At 38.0% G+C, this 17,084-nt stretch overlaps 1 protein-coding gene across 1 annotated transcript in view; it reads left to right on the forward strand.

The window, feature by feature from the left end:
* RAB10 (RAB10, member RAS oncogene family) overlaps nucleotides 1-17,084 on the forward strand; it is an 86,796-nt gene that overhangs the window by 50,082 nt on the left and 19,630 nt on the right. Inside the window, exon 2 of the mRNA XM_027621579.2 lies at nucleotides 7,647-7,707. Within this exon, the coding sequence (XP_027477380.1) occupies nucleotides 7,647-7,707 (61 nt within the window). The remainder of the gene's footprint in view (nucleotides 1-7,646; nucleotides 7,708-17,084) is intronic.

Raw genomic sequence — 17,084 nt, forward strand, 5'->3', positions numbered from 1 at the left:
TTAAGATTATCTCTCTCCTCCCCTCCCCCCACCCCTGCTCACCCATGTGTTCTCTCTCTCAAAAATAATAAAAATAAATTTAAAAAATGGAGTTAGGAACTTAATGTAAGTTAAGAGCTTGTATGGTCTGAAAAAACACATGGAATTGATTTCTGGTTCTGCTACCTGTTAGTTCTCTGACCTTGGGTAAATTAAAGTTTCCTCTTCTGGAAAGGGGAACCGTCTTGCACTGTTGGTGGGAATGCAAACTGGCGCAGCCACTCTGGAGAAAGGTATGGAGGTTTCTCAGAACATTAAAAATAAAACTACACTATGATCCAGCAATTGCACCACTAGGTATTTACCCAAAGGATACAAAAATACAGATTTGAAGGGGTACCTGCACCCCAGTGTTTATAATAAAGCAGCATTATTAATAGCCAAACTGTGGAGAGAGCCCAAATGTCCATCAACTGATGAATGGATAAAGAAGATGTGGTATGTGTGCCTGTCTTTGTGCACACACACACACACACACACACACACAGTGGGATATTACTCAGCCATCAAAAAGAATGAAATCTTGCCATTTGCAGCGATGTGGATAGAGCTAGAGTGTATTATGCTGAGTGAAGTAAGTCAGAGAAAGACAAATACCATATGATCTCACTCATGTGGAATTTAAGAAAGAAAACAGATGAATGTATGAGAACGGGGGAAAGAAAAAAAGGAGAGAGAAACAAACCATAAGAGAGAACAAACTGAGAGTCGATGGAGGGAAGGAGGTGGGGGATCGGCCAGATGGGTGATGGGTATTAAAGAGGGCACTTGTGATGATCACTGGGTGTTGTATGTAAGTGATGAACCACCGAATTCTACTCCTGAAACCGATATTGCACTGTATGTTAACTAAAATTTAAAATAAAAAAAATAAAAATTTCCTCTTCTGTAAAGAGGGCTATTAGTACTTTTGCAGAGGATATTTTTGGATATTAAATGAGATAGTATATGTGAAATGCTTAGAACACTTAGTCGTTATCCAGTAAATATTAGTATTATTGCTTTTTTTTCCCTTCTGCTATTGGTTTTTATTTTATTTTTCATTTGTAGAATGGAAATAAAAGTATGGGTTAGGATTGTTCTGAGGATTTAATGCATTAATCTGCTTAAAACAGTGCCAAGCACATTGTAAATTCTCAGTGTTTAGTAAGCTGTTACTGTTACATGAAAGAATCTTCACAGGAAGCTTTTGCATTCTGCATTTTCACATCTGCATCTAGATAAAGAAACTAAGTGTCTGTATTGAAAAGTGGTCTTTTCAAAATTTGTGCTATTATGACAGCTAGAGCTAGGATTAGAATGTTTCTTAAATTCCAGACAAAGCTGCATTCAAAGGATTGTGGGTATAGGATTCTTATTTCCTTTCCTGATGTGGTCAAAATACTTTATTTTCACTTGTTAAAAGTCGCAGATATTATTTACCTATGAGTTGTTAAACTTTGGCTGTCTGGAGTTTATTATATTTCTGCCTATGTGTTGGTGTGTCATCAGAAGCTAAACTGATATAGCGGCAAGAAGTTGCAGTTACTCCTCTTGCCACTGGATGGTGCTTCTGCAACATTATTAAGACAGGTATTTTGGCTGATATTGTTTCTTACTTTCCTGAGCAGCTGAAAATTGGTAAAAGTTAGATTGCAGTAAATTGAAATATTCGTGTGAGCTGAGTCCCAGGAATCTGTAAAAAATAGAGATTTCCTTTAGAGTGTTTTTAAATAAGCAAAACCTAAAAGAGAATCACTGGTTGGAGCAAACCCTATGATTGCTGTAGTCTGTGGTAATTTAGGAAATGATAGTGTTGCAGGAGAATCTCATTATTTCTCCTGGCAGAATCTTAAAGGGTGATAGATTTTCCTAGCTTCTCTTGGCAGTTGAGCTGTTGATTTTGCTCTAATTCCTAAATTTTATCAAAAGCTTTTCTACTCTTTTTTAAAATTTTATTTTATTATGTTATGTTAGTCACCATACGTTACATCATTAGTTTTTGCTGTAGTGTTCCATGATTCATTGTTTGCATAGAACACCCAGTGCTCCATTCAATACGTGCCCTCTTTAATACCCACCACCAGGCTAACCCATCCCCCCACCCCTTTTCTACTGAATCTTAAGTATAACTTTTCCCATACTTAGGTGTGTGTGTTTTGGGGAATGTAGAAAGTACATGCTGGAGTGACAAAGGTATTTACTTGGAAAAAGCACACAGCTGCAGAAGTTGTGTTTGAAGTTACAAGAGGAAGACTGGAGGGGGAATGAGACTGCAGGGGTGGCTTAGGGCCATGCTAAAATATGATCAAATTGAAGTGTTTAAATAGTGGAGAGAACATATTTGTAAACATAACTCCTCCTTTGTTAACCCAATTTTTATTTCTGTTAATGAAATAGACCAGAATTTCAGAAGTCACATAGTATTTCAAGGCCTATGAGGACAGCAGCAACAACAGATCTTTGCCCTGTGCCTACCTTTGTGGTTCCTTTTCCAAACATTTTCTGGCCTTTTTCTCTATTCCTCAACACCATATTCCTTAGTCATAGCTTTTAACTTAAAACAAACCCCAAAAACTTAACTTCAGAAATTCTCTCTTGTTGTTAACGGGAAATAAGAATCGATTACTCTGGTAACGCTGGACACTCATGGTGCCTCTCTCTTCATCTTCTCAAATAGTTATAACACGTTTTTATTAGCTGTTAAACCAAGTAGCATACTGTAATCACTTTTCCTTTCTTGGATGACTTTCTCTTTTTATTGTAATTTACCGTTCCTTCATTGTTACATTCACTTAGATTTCAAGACACTATTCATACTTTATCCCAAACTCTGCAACAGAATTGCCAAATCCTCTGAATTTCTGTTTTTCTTTTTTTTTTTTAAGATTTTATTTATTTATTCATGAGAGACAGGCAGAGGGAGAAGCAGGCTCCTTGCAGAGCAGGGAGCCGGATGCGGGACTCCATCCCAGGACCCCGGGATCATGACGTGAGCCAAAGGCAGATGCTTAACTGACTGAGCCACCCAGGCGCCCCTGAATTTCTGTTTTTCATACAAATTACATTAATACCATTTCTTCCCCTCCCTCTCTTAGTAGGCATACTTCTTGGAACTTTCCTCTCATTTTGTTCTGTCCTTTTCTGTTTTCATTCGCTTCTGAACTGGTTGCTCTCTAGCCAGTTTGAGCTGCCATTTACCTCACTCTTGGCTGGATTTCTTCTTGTTTTTGGCAAAGCAGTCTCCTGGTAGTTGTCTTAGAAAAGATGCATGGGAGCTATTTTGAGATTTTTTCATGTCTAGAAACGCATTTATTTTACCTTCATTTGATTTGGGGCTGGATATGGGTTGAAAAAAAATTTTTTTTTTTTTTTTTTTTTTTTTTTTTAAGTAAGCACTACACTCAGTGTGGTAAACTCATGTCCGTGAGATTGAGTCGCATGCTCTCTACTGGCTGAGCCAGCCAGGTGCCCCAGGTTGAAAATATTTTTTAAAGCCACTTGGGTGGCTCAATCAGTTAAGTGTCTGCCTTCAGTTTGGATCATGATCCCAGAGTCCTGGGATTGAGCCCTGTGTCAGCCCTGTCTCTTTCCCTCCTTCTGCTGCTTCCCCTGCTTGTCCTCTTTCAAGCTCTCTGTCAAATAAATAAAATCTTTAAAAAAAAAAACCAAACCCAAAACATGATCTTACTGTATTCTAGTTTTGCTGTTGAAAAGTACAAGTTCAGAGTGGTCACTTTTGATTTTTAATATGGAGCCTAGTTTGTTTCTGCAAGCTTTTGTAATATCTTTATTCCTGCTGTCTTGAAATTTCCTGGTGCTACTACTATGAGGTATAGACCTTATTTTATTCATTATGCTAGGCATTTGGTGAGTCAGTCTAAAATAGATTCCTTTGGTTCTGTTTTCTTGCACAATTTTTTTAAAGTTTTAATTTAAATTCCGGTTAACATGCAGTATAATATTAGTTTCAGGTGTACAGTATAGTGATTCCGCACTTCCATAACACCGGGTGCTCATCACAAGTGCACTCTTTAATCCTCATCACCTATTTAACCCATCCCTCCCCACCCACCTCCCTTCTGGTAACCATTGGTTTGTTCTCTGTAGTTAAGAGCTTTGTTTCTTGGTTTGCCTCTCTCTCTCCTTTTATTTTTTTCCCTTTGCTTATTTGCTTTGTTTCTTAATTCCACATATGAATGAAATCATATGGTATTTATCTTTGACCAACTTCTTTTGCTTAATAATACTCTCTAACTCCATCTGTGTGGTAGCAAGATTTCATTCTTTTTTTATGGCTGAGAAATGGGGGTGTCTTTTTTTTTTTTTAGATTTTATTTATTTATAAGAGAGCGCAAGAGTGTGAGTGGGGTTGAAGGCCAGAGGGAGAGGGAGCATGGGGCTCGATCCTAGGACCCTGGGATCATGACCTGAGCCGAAGGCAGACGCTTAGCTGACTGAGCCACTCAGGCTCCCTTATCTTCTTTATGCATTCATGAATCAATGGACACTTGGGCTGTTTCCATAATTTGGCTATTGTAGATAATGCTGCTATAAACATCGGGGTGCAGTATCCCTGTGAATTAGTATTTTTGTATTTTTTTTGGGTAAATACCTAGTAGTGCAATTGCTGGATCGTAGGGTAATTCTGTAAATTTTGAGGAACCTCCAAATTGTTTTCCAGAGTGGGTGCACCAGTTTACATTCCTACCTGCAGTGCAAGAGGGTTCCCCCTTCTCCACATCCTAGCCAACACCTGTTGTTTCTTGTGTTGTTGATTTTAGCCATTCTGACATGTGTAAGGTGATAATCTCTTCGTAGTTTTGATTTGTGTTTCCCTGATGATAGGTGATGTTTTCATGATCTTTTCATGTGTCTGTTGGCCATCTGTATGTCTTCTTTGGAAAAATATGTATTCATGTCTTCTGCCCATTTTTTAATGGGATTATTAGTTTTTTGGGGATTGAATTTTATAAGTTCTTTATTTAGGATACTAACCCTTTATCAGTTTTTTCATTTGCAAATATCGTTTCCTTTTCTGTAGGTTGCCTTATTGATTGTTTCCCTTGCTGTGCAGATTTCTTGTACAGTTTATAAATTATTATTTTCTACATGTCGTTTTCTCTGTTCTTTCTTTAACTTCTGTTAGTTAGATGTCGGACTTCCCAGTTTGATTTTCTAACCTGTTAAATATCACATAAATTCCATTCTTTGTCATTTTGTTATATTTTCTGGGAGATCTCAATTTTCTTTTACAGTCTTTCTGTTGAATATATTAATCCCCCCTTTTTTTAATTTCCAAGAGTTTTCTGGTTCAGGTTGATTTTCCTTCCTTTCTCTCTCTTTTTTCCCTATCTTGTTTTGAGAAGATAAAAGGAGCTGTCTTTTCTCTTTCTCTGCATTGCCCCTTTTTCCTTCAGGTTCTCTTTTTTGGTTTGTTTCGGTTTTGGTATCTCATTGGAACTTTTGTTGTTCATACTTTGGCCTGAGGCTCTAAAAATATGATGGTGGATGCTGTGTTAGTTTCAGCCTAAGGGTGAAATATCTATATATCTTTTCTCAGGTACCATTTCACTTTCTCTAGAAAACATCATTTATCTGTTTATTCAAATACTTTTTGAATGTCTGCTTTTATGTCAGGCATAGCTGTAGGTGCTGGGAATTTAACTGAATTAAACAGATAAAAATTCTTACCCTTGGATCTTATATTTTGGCTTAGGGAGACAGACAATAACAGGAACAAGTAAATGTATAAAGTATATTTGAGGGATGTTAAAGATGAAAAGTAAGGAAGAAGGTAGGGATTATTAACAGACAATGGACATGGGGTGGGGGACATGGGGAAATGTTGTCACTTAGGAAAGGATAGTGAGGGGAGGGAGCCGTAATGGATGGAGAAGAGGTATTCCGAGTTGGGAGAACAATTATGTGCAAAGGCCTTGAGGTGGGAATCTTCCTGACCTGTGTGTGGAATGATAAACAGGCTGATACACTTAGCTAGATCAGAGAAAGATACAGAGAATTATGAGGACAGGGTGGAAAATGGGGAGGTGGGCAGATTGGGTAGGACCTTATGAACCATTTTAAGAACTTTTGCTTCTGTCTTTGTGAAACGTGGGATTTACAGATAGACAATAAATGGTTATCTCAGGTTCGGAGTTCAAGAGAGTGGTCTGGGCTTTGATATAAATCTGAGAGTTATCGGTGTGTTTGTGGAATTTAAAGCTGTGAAATTAGGGCAAATCACCAAGGGAATGACTGAAATTTTAGAAAAGTTCACTCCAAGTTTTGGAAAATTTCAGAGAGATAAGGAGAAACCAGTAATGAAGATTGAAGAATGAATGGCCGAGGTAGACAAGGAGAGTTTTTGTGCGGAAAAGAATGAAGAACTGCTTTAACCACTGCTAATTAGTTTGAGGATAGACAACATTGATTGAGAGAGAAACTCAAGAGTCTAGGTTGGAGGTAGTTAGCTTAAAACAGCCTAAAATCTTATTTTCCAGTTGTACCTGGTTTCTTATCTCAAAAGGTGTGGAACTTTCAGACCGTGTCCTAATTTCACCTCCCTTCAGGGACGTTTTCTGAAATAGTGTTGGTTGTCAGGTTTGTCATTAAGATTAATTAACAAATTGTATGCCTAATTGGAATTGTTAGTCTTGTTCAGAGTTGGTCTTGACAACTAGGTCACTGTAGGATGATTTTCTCAGTAATTCCTGGAGAAACAAAAATATGGGCTATAGATAAAGTCTGAGGTTTATAAATGCCAGGCACATTGCCTTTTTTTTTCTTTTGATTTGGGTATGGGAAACTCAACCCAAGCTGAAGATTTTGGTTGGTTACAGTACTTTGGTTTCATGTCTTTTGAAGCTCTGTGTTATTAGATGAATAAACATTTAGTATTTTTATGCCTTCTTAATGAATTCACCCTTTTATCATCATGAAATGACCTTCTTGGGCGCCCGGGTGGCTCAGTCAGTTAAACATCTGTCTTCCGCTCAGGTCTTGGGATCAAGTTCCTTGTTGAGCTCCCTGCCCAGCAGGGTGTTTGCTTCTCCCTCTTCTCCCCCCCCCCGCCCCCCCTTGCGAGTGTGTGTGCGCGCGCTCTCTCTCTCGCTCTCTCTCAAATAAATAAAATCTTAAGAAAGAAAGAAAAAAAGAAAGAACCCTCTTTATCCCTGGAGTCTTTTTACTTTGCAAGCTAGTAAAGGCTATATTTTTTTTCCTACTAGGAAACATTTTTATTCTTCTGCATTAAAATGTTCGATATTTTAGGGGCACCTCGCTGGCTCAGTTGGTAGAGCATGCGACTCCTGATCTTGGGTTCATGATTTCAAGCCCCACATTGGGTATGGAGCCTACTTTAAAAAAAATTTAGACATTTTAAAGTTTACCTTTCCGTTTCCTAATTGTAAAAACTCTTCTATATAGCTGTTTCTTCTGCCATGTTTGGATCTTCTATTACTTGAGTTTAAAATTGAATAATTTGCTCAGAATTTGCATACCTAGTGATTATCGAGCCAAACAAACACAGATTTTAAAATGGTGTTTTTATTTTTACTCCAGTTAATTTTAGGAGAGCTAAGTTCAGAGCCATAGATACAATTTACCTTTTTTTTTCTGTGTTGTAGGAATAGACTTTAAGATCAAAACAGTTGAATTGCAAGGGAAGAAGATCAAACTACAGATATGGTAAGTGATGTTGATTTACCTACTTTATATAGTAGATTGTCAAGCTCCTGAAGGTTTGGCAGTGAAATCCTTCCTTGTTACCAGTTTAGATTCTGTGAGACTTTCCTTTGTAAAGCCAGCAGTCAAGTCACCTTCTTTCAGTGAAGAAAAAAAAATTATGGACATAGAGCACCTGACAGCTCAGTTGGTAGAACATGTAACTCTTGGTCTCTGGGTTGTGAGCTCAAGCCCCATGTTGGGTGGAGAGATTACTTTAAAAATAAATGAATACACATTGACATGGACTTTATCTATTTTCAGTCCATGAGATGTGGCTGAGTGTTTTACCTTTTCCACTTACTTTATGAACTTGAGCAAGCTACATAACCCACTGTGAGGCTGTATCTTCATATGTAAAATACAGATAATACCACTTATCCCAAAAGATTGTTCTAAGGATTACATGAAATAATCTCTGTAGAGCCTTTAGCACTGTACTTTACAAACACTCAATATAAAAAGTTTATTGCTTTGAGAGTCTTAAGCTAAAATACTTGTTTCCTTTAATGTGTTTATAACTTTTTATAGGCATTATTTTTATTAGTTTATATAGGATTTGCCCCATAGAAGTAAAATGAAATTCTTTAAATTTGTATTCAAGTATGAATCATAGACTTTAAAATTAGAATAGCAGTATTTTATAGTAAATATTGTTTTATATATATATATTAACCTATTAAATACTCAAAATGACCCCGTGGGATATGTTAACAGCCTTGTTGAGGTATAACTGACGTACAATAACTGTGTATGTATTTAAAGTATACAATTTGGTGAGTTTTGACATATATATGTATAAACCTGTGAAACCATCACCACAATCAAGATAGTGAACGTATTCATCCTTGAAGCCTCTTTGTAATCTCTCCTCCCTCCCTCCCTCCCTCCCTCCCTCCCTCTCTTCCTTCCTTCCTTCCTTCCTTCCTTCCTTCCTTCCTTCCTTCCTTCCTTCCTTCCTTCCTTCCTTCCTTCCTTCCTTCCTTCCTTTTCCTGGTCCCCAAGCAACCATTCTTCTGCTTTCTGTCACTGTAGACTAGTTTCCATTTTCTAGTACTGTATATAAATACAATCATATAGTGTCTTCTTTTTTGGGGGGGAGGGTCTGGCTTCTTTCAGTGTAATTATTTTGAAAATTGTCACTGATTTTTGTGTGTATCAAGTTCATTACTTTTTATTGCTGAGTAGTATTCCATTGTTAAGATACATCACAGCTTGGTTATTCACCATAAAGCTGCTATAAATCTTTGTGTAGGTATATATTTTCCTTTCTCTTGGATTATCCCTGTTTTATAGATAATGAAATGGATGCATTTTGAAATAACTAAGGTCTTTGGCATGTAAATGGTAGAGCAGGGATGCATTACATGCTCAGATTGTAGAGTTGAGAGTAACACTGTTCATTACTATACTGCTTCCTATGAACAGTGCAGTTTGATAGTTGATTTTCCTGCTCTTTCCAGTGCTGTCATTTCTTTATTACCAATCAGTAATTGTGCTAAATTTGAATTCATTGTTATCTTGGGTTTCACTATAAAAGGACCTGACATAGAATGGTTATGAGAATGAGTGGTACATGTAAAGCACTAAGAGCAGTGTCTGATACATGATTAGTGTTTAATAAATCATAGCTATTATTATTTGGTTATCTCCCATTAAGAGGTTAGAACCCTAAGAATAATAACATTTTATTTTAGGATATGAGCAGAGCCAGAAGTTAGCAGAGGAGATTGCAGAGGAGATTTAGAGAATTAGGGGAGAACAGTGTCCCGGAATCCAAAGACAGTTTCAAAAAGTTAGGTATTCCCTTTGAAAGGGAGCTGCAAATAATAATAATTATTATTATTATTTATACTATTAATATTTATATTATTAGAACACAAGTGAGCAGGGGGTTGGGGAGGGGCAGAGGGAGAGAATCTTTTTTTTTTTAAGATTTTATTTATTTACTTGAGAGAGTGAGCATAAGCAGGGAGGAGGGTCAGAGGGAGAGGGAGAAGCGGACTCCCCACTTGATCTCCAGGACCCTGGGATCATGACCTGAGCCAAAGGCAGATGCTTAACCGACTGAGCCACCCAGGAGCTCCGAGAGAGAGAATCTTAAGCAGGCTCTGTGCCCAGATTGGGGCTCAGTCTCTCAACCCTGAGATTATGATCTGAGTTGAAACTAAGAGTTGGGTGCTTCACCGACTGAGCCACCCAGGTGCCAAAGGGAGCTGATAATTAGAAGAGTAGGATATGTTTAACCAGAATGTCATTACCTGACCATGTAATTAGAGGTATAATCTTTATAACATCTTTAAAATTTAATACAAATTTAAAATGTAGACATTTTAAAGTATTTCCTAAATTTAATGATTCCCCTTGAAGCACAGTCCACTTGATGATCATTGATTTTTCCTTACTTTAACTGGGGAATAACTCAGCAAATGAACTGTGCCTAACTTCTGTTTCATTATAATTAAAGCTGATCTCAAGGGAATGTATGTCAATTATTTATTCTGAATTTCAACCAACTCTCCCCCCTGCCCTTTTTTAGCCCCATGCCTTATCCCAGCGTTGGCCCTACGGGTTAGTCTGTGTTCCAGGCCCCTCTTAGGCTCTGCCACACTGATTCTTTCCTCTCAACTGCATCCTCTCGGTGCACACTTTAAACTAATAATGTTCAGGCTTTTTTGAATGGTAAGAGTCACATTTTACATTGTGACTCTGTGACTCAGTATATATGTACATTTATATGTGAGTGTATACAACAGAAACAAAAGCACAAAAAACTATTTTTTAAGTTAGAGTTTTCTTTATATAACACATAAAACCTTTGCCCTACTAAATCTGTCCTGTTTTTCCACAAACTTGCCCCCGCCTTTTTTTTTTTTTTTTTAGAGACGGGTAGCGGGACAGAGGGAGAGGGAGAGAGAAAATCTTAAGCAGGCTCCATGCCCAGTATGTGAGCTGGACCTGGGGCCTGATCTCACAATCCTGAGATCATGACCTGAGCCAAAATCAAGAGTTGGACACTTAACCACTGAGCCACTCAAGCGCCCCGCAAACTTTCCCTTTTGTTCCTTGTCCTGTGGCTTTAAGTATTTTTTTCTCCCTCTCATTTTAGTTTCTGTAGCTTCTAGAAGTAAACAATAAAAACTAACACTTGTTTTTGAAAAAGAGAGCCTTCCCAAAAGATGTTCTTTTGTAACAGTAAGTCCTCCAGTGTGGTCTTCAAGATTATCTAGAAAAGATTTCTACTGTACTTCTAAATCTCAAGTATAGCATAGAAATGGTAACATCTCTAATTTAGAATTGTTTGATTTTTACCTCTTTTGGGTAAAAACTCTTTAGAAAGAAATTTTTTAGTGTACGTTTTCATATATAAAACTGCTTTTAATTTGAAATATCCATTTTCCTATAAAGATTAGGAATGAGTGGTGAAAATTTGTGATTGATAGTTTTTAAGAGGTTAGCATTGTGCTAGCTGATTTTCTTTCTTCGCTTTTGAAAGTTCGCATGCTAACAGTCCAGGGAGAAGGAAACCATGCAGTTCCAAGTTAAGAGATCTGGAATATGCCACAATAATTGAAGAAGGCTTTTAGCATGAAAAACCCATTACTCATAAATTCAAAATGCTATCCTTACTCAACATTAAATGTTTTGCTTCCAATTGCTACAAAAAAGCACAGTGATTTTTTTTATGTCTAATTTGAATGAATATATTCAGATTCTTGTTTCAGCATGAAAAATTCTGTTCTGTGATTGAATATTGATTTGAGAAACTTTTCTAAAGTCTGTGCTAAAGCTTTGTGTCATTTTTCTTTACTTGAATGATCTTCACGTCTTTCTTTTTCCCAGGGGTCTTGTAGGCTGTTGCATAAGGGTGGCGATGGGTCTCACTCTGGCCAAGGCAAATGTGTGTAGGCCTAAAATTAGCTTGTTTGGCTGATAGAGAAGCAGCTGTGGCTTTTAAAATCCCAGATCTCTACAAGTTTCCATCACAGTATCTATCTACATTTTCTGTAGTGTTGTGGGTCCTTCCAGGAAAAAAGCCATAGTGAGTTACTTCAAGTTTGCCTTTTCTTGTTTTTTTTTGTTTTGTTTTGTTTTTGTTTTTAAGGGATGGTGGTCAGAAATGTTTGTTACTGTTGGCATCTGTATCTTCTACCAGCAGCAATTTTTTTTTTTTTAGAGATCTTATTTATTTATTTGAGAGAGAGGGAGAGAGCCTGAGCAAGAGAGCACAAGCAGCGGGAGAAGGAGACTCCCCACTGACCAGGGAGCCTGACATGGGTCTCGATCCCAGGGCCCTAGGGCCATGACCTGCCTGAGCCAAAGACAGCCGCTTAACCAGCTGTGCTACCCAAGTGCCTCAGCCAGCAGCAAATTTAACATCAGTACAGTCAACCAGAAATCAATAGTGTTACATTGTAGAGGAATTAACCATTTACCTACATAAGGTGCCAGATTCTTGGGGAGTCATCTTCGATTCTTCCCATTCCCTTAATCCCAACATCCTCTTCGGTAAGCCCTGTTGATTCAATCTTATATTTCTAGAATCCATATACAATTTGCCATCTCCTTTGTTACCCCCCCAGTCCAAGCCACCAGTACTGCTTCTTTGAGCCAGTAGGTAGGCTCTTAATATCCTAACAGGTCCTTATTTTCCCTTTTGCCTTCTTCCTTTCTGCCTTTTCCCACATAACAGCCTGAGCAATCTTTTTTTCAAATACAAATCAGGCATAGATCATTTTGTCATTCCTTCCCCATTTATATAACCATTTGAGTTCCATTGCATTTCAAATGAAAGTCCAAATTTCAAATCCAGATTCCTTACCCCAGTTAACAGAGTGGCCTCAATCTCATTTTGTGGTCTCGTGCAGCTGAGGAACATGAACATGGCAAGCTCTTTTCCAATTTGGGACCTCTGTACATGCTCCATAGACCTCCCTCAGACACCCCCATTCCCCTCAACCCCAACTGTGGCTAGACTGAACATTCTGAAGTACCACTTCATTCCAGAAGCTTCCCATTTCATCAGAAATAAAATTTGAAAATGTCAGGTCGTGGCTACTGTCCCTTCTCACCTCCTCTCTCACCAGTTTTGCTCCAGTCGTTGTGGCCATTTTCTCTCCCTTGAGCATGCCAAGCATGTTCCCATCTCAGGGCCTTTGTACTTCAGCTGTTATTCTGCTTGGAATGCTACTCATCAGATCTTTGTCCTGCTGCCTTTTCATTCAGATCTTAATTCCACATTATCCTCTGAGGGAGGCCTTGCATGATTTCAAGCTAAAGCAGCCCAGTCCTTCAGGCGCTGTCACGTTTATTCTAGTTGATCTTTATCATAGTATTTTTTAGTATCTAAAGTACCATATTTTGGGGGCTCCTGGGTGGCTCAGTTGGTTGAATGTCCGACTCTTGATTTCTGCTCAGGTTGTGATCTCAGGGTTGAGGGATTGAGCCCCACATCAGGCTCCCTCGTCTCTCCCTCTGCCCCTCCCCCTGTTCACACACTTGCTCTTTCTATCTCTGTTAAATAAATACACTTAAAAAAAAATAAAGTTACCATATTTTTTTAAAAGTGTGCGTTATTCCTCCCCTTCCTAGGCTGGGGATCCTGTCTGATATTGGTTATTATCATGACCACCTAGAACAGAACTTGGCAGATACAGATGCTCAGTAAATATTTGTTGGCTAAATGACCTTGTTTGATTTCTGTTTATACTTCTCACCATAAATATCAGGGATCTCCCTCATCATCCTATCTACGTGATGTTTTCCCTTCCCCTTACCCCATTCTTCATCACTCCATGCTCTTTACACAGTTTGGGATTATATATTTATTTATTTATTTGCTTGTTCCTTTCTCCACTGGAATATAAGCTTTGCAAGAGAGGGTTTCAGACTGCTTTTTTTTTTTTTTTAAAGATAAGCGTAGTTAAATGATACTTTGAAGTAGCGAAATTGCATATCTATGAGGAAATCAGGGTCTTGTTAAAATAAAACTCAGTTCACTGATGAGGAATTCTTAATCTCAGGAAACAAACTGAGGGTTGCTGGAGTGGTGGGGGGTGGGAGGGATGGGGTGGCTGGGTGATAGACATTGGGGAGGGTATGTGCTGTGGTGAGCGCTGTGAATTGTGTGAGACTGTTGAATCACAGACCTGTAGCTCTGAAACAAATAATACATTATATGTTAAAAAAAAAAAGGGTAGGGAAAAAAAGGGGGGGAATCGGAGGGGGGAGACAAACCATGAGAGGCTATGGACTCTGAGAAACAAACAGGGTTCTAGAGGGGAGGGGGTGGGGGGATGGGTTAGCCTGGTGATGGGTATTAAAGAGGGCACGTACTGCATGGAGCACTGGGTGTTATATGCAAACGATAAAGCATGGAACACTACATCAAAACTAATGATGTAATGTATGGGATTAACATAACAAAATAAAAGCAAAACAAAACAAAGCAAAAAACCATAGAGCTACAACTGTTAAAAAAATAAAATAAAACTCATTGTGGGGCCCCTGACTGGCTCAGTTCAGTGGAGTGTTTGACTCTTGATCTCCATGTTATAAGTTCGAGCCCCACGTTGGGTGTAGAGATTACTTAAAATCTTAAAAAAAAAACCCAAAAAACCCACCTCGGGGCAAAATTTGACATCCTAATTTATAAAGTAAGAAATAACTTCATTATGTTACCAAAAACACAAAGTTAAGAAATTTGGGGTCTCTGCTTTGTAGAGCAGATTGATGTTGTCTCTGGACTGTTCTGGTGCTGTCAGTGCCCAGACTAAAAATAGCTGTCATAATAGCAGCCAGGGCACACAGCTTCCTTCACCCTGCATGTGGGACTAACAAGTAAGGAAATAAGCTATTTTAGTTCCTAGGAACATATCACTCCTTTTATAATATGTCAGTGGGGAAAAAATAGGATTTCACAACATTCTCTTAGCTGTGTGTCTATTATTTTATGTAAGGAAAGTTCTATTGCCACTGAGTTGTAATTTCAGAAACCTTAAACATAGGCTGAGAAGAAAAAAATTATAGGAAAGGAAAACCAAGTTGAATGATTTTGAAACAGGCTTAAAACTTGTATTATGGTACATAGAAATATATTGTGAGTACATATAGTGTTTAATTGCTCTTCAGATATTTTTGGAGTTATTGGGGTCAACCCGCTCTCTTTAATCTTGGGTGTATATGTGCATGCAAACCTAAAAATAATTGGGGCAATGAATAAGCAGCTGTGGCTATTTTTAGCCCTGGGCAAAAGATCATCAATTAGCTTAGAGGTATTGAGCAAGAACTCTGTTTCTGGTTCGAAATAAATGGTTGATTGCCTTAACAATTGGTAGGGGCTGATTTAAGTATCTACGTAGGACTCAGGAAAAGGGTAATTTGAGATCAAGGAGTCGAGCAGCCAGATCATTTTGGGGGGTGGATACAGTCATGTTGGAAGGCATAAATGTATGACGTGCAAATGAAAATGGGATGTAGAAAGCCTTTAAAAAACTTAGCAGGGAAAGCATGTAAGAAGAAGGAAGGTAGTTGGGTGTAAGAGATTTTGGAAGTGGAAGAGACTAAAAGAACAGATGGAGTAGAATGTCATGAATCAAAACAGAAACTTAACTCTAAATAGTGATTACCTTCCTTTCAGAGGGGCCATTAATAGTTCAGTATGTTTTATATTGACATTTCATATCTAACCAGTATTATAAAACCTGAGTGCTGTTGATTTAGATTTAACTAGTTTCTTTTGCAGTGTATTCTTTGTTGGTAGAGAATTTAGTCATAGATTTGACACTGAAATGGGCATATAATTTGCTAATTTTATAATGTGAATGAATGGGAAAGAAGAAAGCATATCATAGCTAGACAGTGTTGGGGGTGGTGGTTCATAGGTAAGTGCTGTGGAAGATCTCTTTAAATTGTTACTGCTCATGACAAAAAATAAAGTACAAATTTTATGCCTCCTACACTATAACCAATAGGCACTTCTGGAAGCCCAGGTGCTATATACTCTGTCTTGAGTAAGTACATTTCCATCCTGGATTTTAGCCAGGAAACTTTAACCCCTCTCTAAGGGTATAGAATTATTAGTTGATTTATACTTTTTACCAATTTAGAAAAGAACTAAACTATTTCAACTGATGAGACAAAATTTTTGTTGTTCTTTCATGAAATCATAAATTACATGTGATTACAGGTACCTTGTGACTAGAGAAGATTAATAAAAGATAAAACAAGAATTTGGAATTGAGGAAAATGGAAGATGTAAATACACTATCTCTGAAGGACAACTTACTTGCTATGCTTAATTTGTAAAACTTAACCTAGAAATTTCTTTGGGGGCCAAGGTATAAAAAGAACCAAGAAGGAGGGATACCCACAATAGATTACATTACTCTTTTTAGAAATGATGTAAAGAGGGCGCCTGGGTGGCTCGGTTGGTTGGGCAACTGCCTTCGGCTCAGGTCATGATCCTGGAGTCCCGGGATCGAGTCCCGCATCGGGCTCCCTGCTCAGCGGGGAGTCTGCTTCTCCCTCTGACCCTCTTCCCTCTCGTGCTCTCTGGCTCTCATTCTCTCTCTCTCAAATAAATAAATAAAATCTTAAAAAAAAAAATGATGTAAAGAATGGTGGAGAAAACAGATCATAACAAATACAATACATTTTCATAAAGCTCCTTCTTGTGATTTTTAATCAATTAACATATTAAAGGTAATGATATAAAAATTGTGGTGTAAGAATGTAAGTAAATATACAGATAGAAATATGTATGTGTGCCTGTGTGTGTAGCCTTTACTGATCTAACTTGATTTAAAGATACAATCTGGAAGAACTGATAGCATGTCTCTTACATGGTTTTTCTTTTTCTTTTTGTAAAAATTTATTTATATATGACAGAGAGCTTGAGAAGGGGGGACGGTCAGAGGATGAAGCAGACTCCCTGCTAACCAGGGACCTAGGACTGAGTCCTAGGTCCCTGGGATCATGACCTGAGCTGAAGGCAGATGCTTAACCAACTGAGCCACCCAGGCGCCCTCTTAGATGGTTTTTCTTAAAATGACAGTTCTGTTGGCAGTTTTTGGTATTGCAATACCTCCTAATTCTGCTTCTCCACACACACCCATTTTCAACACAGTAAATAGACTGATGCTTTTTAAACCCAGGCTAAGTTCTTTTTGTAAAACCCTTCAATAGACTTCTCATTTCATTCAGGAAGCGCTGAAATCCTCCTGACCACCTTATTATTCCTCAACCATGGGTCAGGACCTTTATACTTGTTTTTATACTTTATACTTTTATACTTATACTTCCCTCTTATTGGAAAATTGTTACCCCCAGATACTTCCTTA

This window comes from Zalophus californianus, chromosome 8, assembly GCF_009762305.2.
Source record: "Zalophus californianus isolate mZalCal1 chromosome 8, mZalCal1.pri.v2, whole genome shotgun sequence".
NCBI lineage: Eukaryota > Metazoa > Chordata > Mammalia > Carnivora > Otariidae > Zalophus > Zalophus californianus.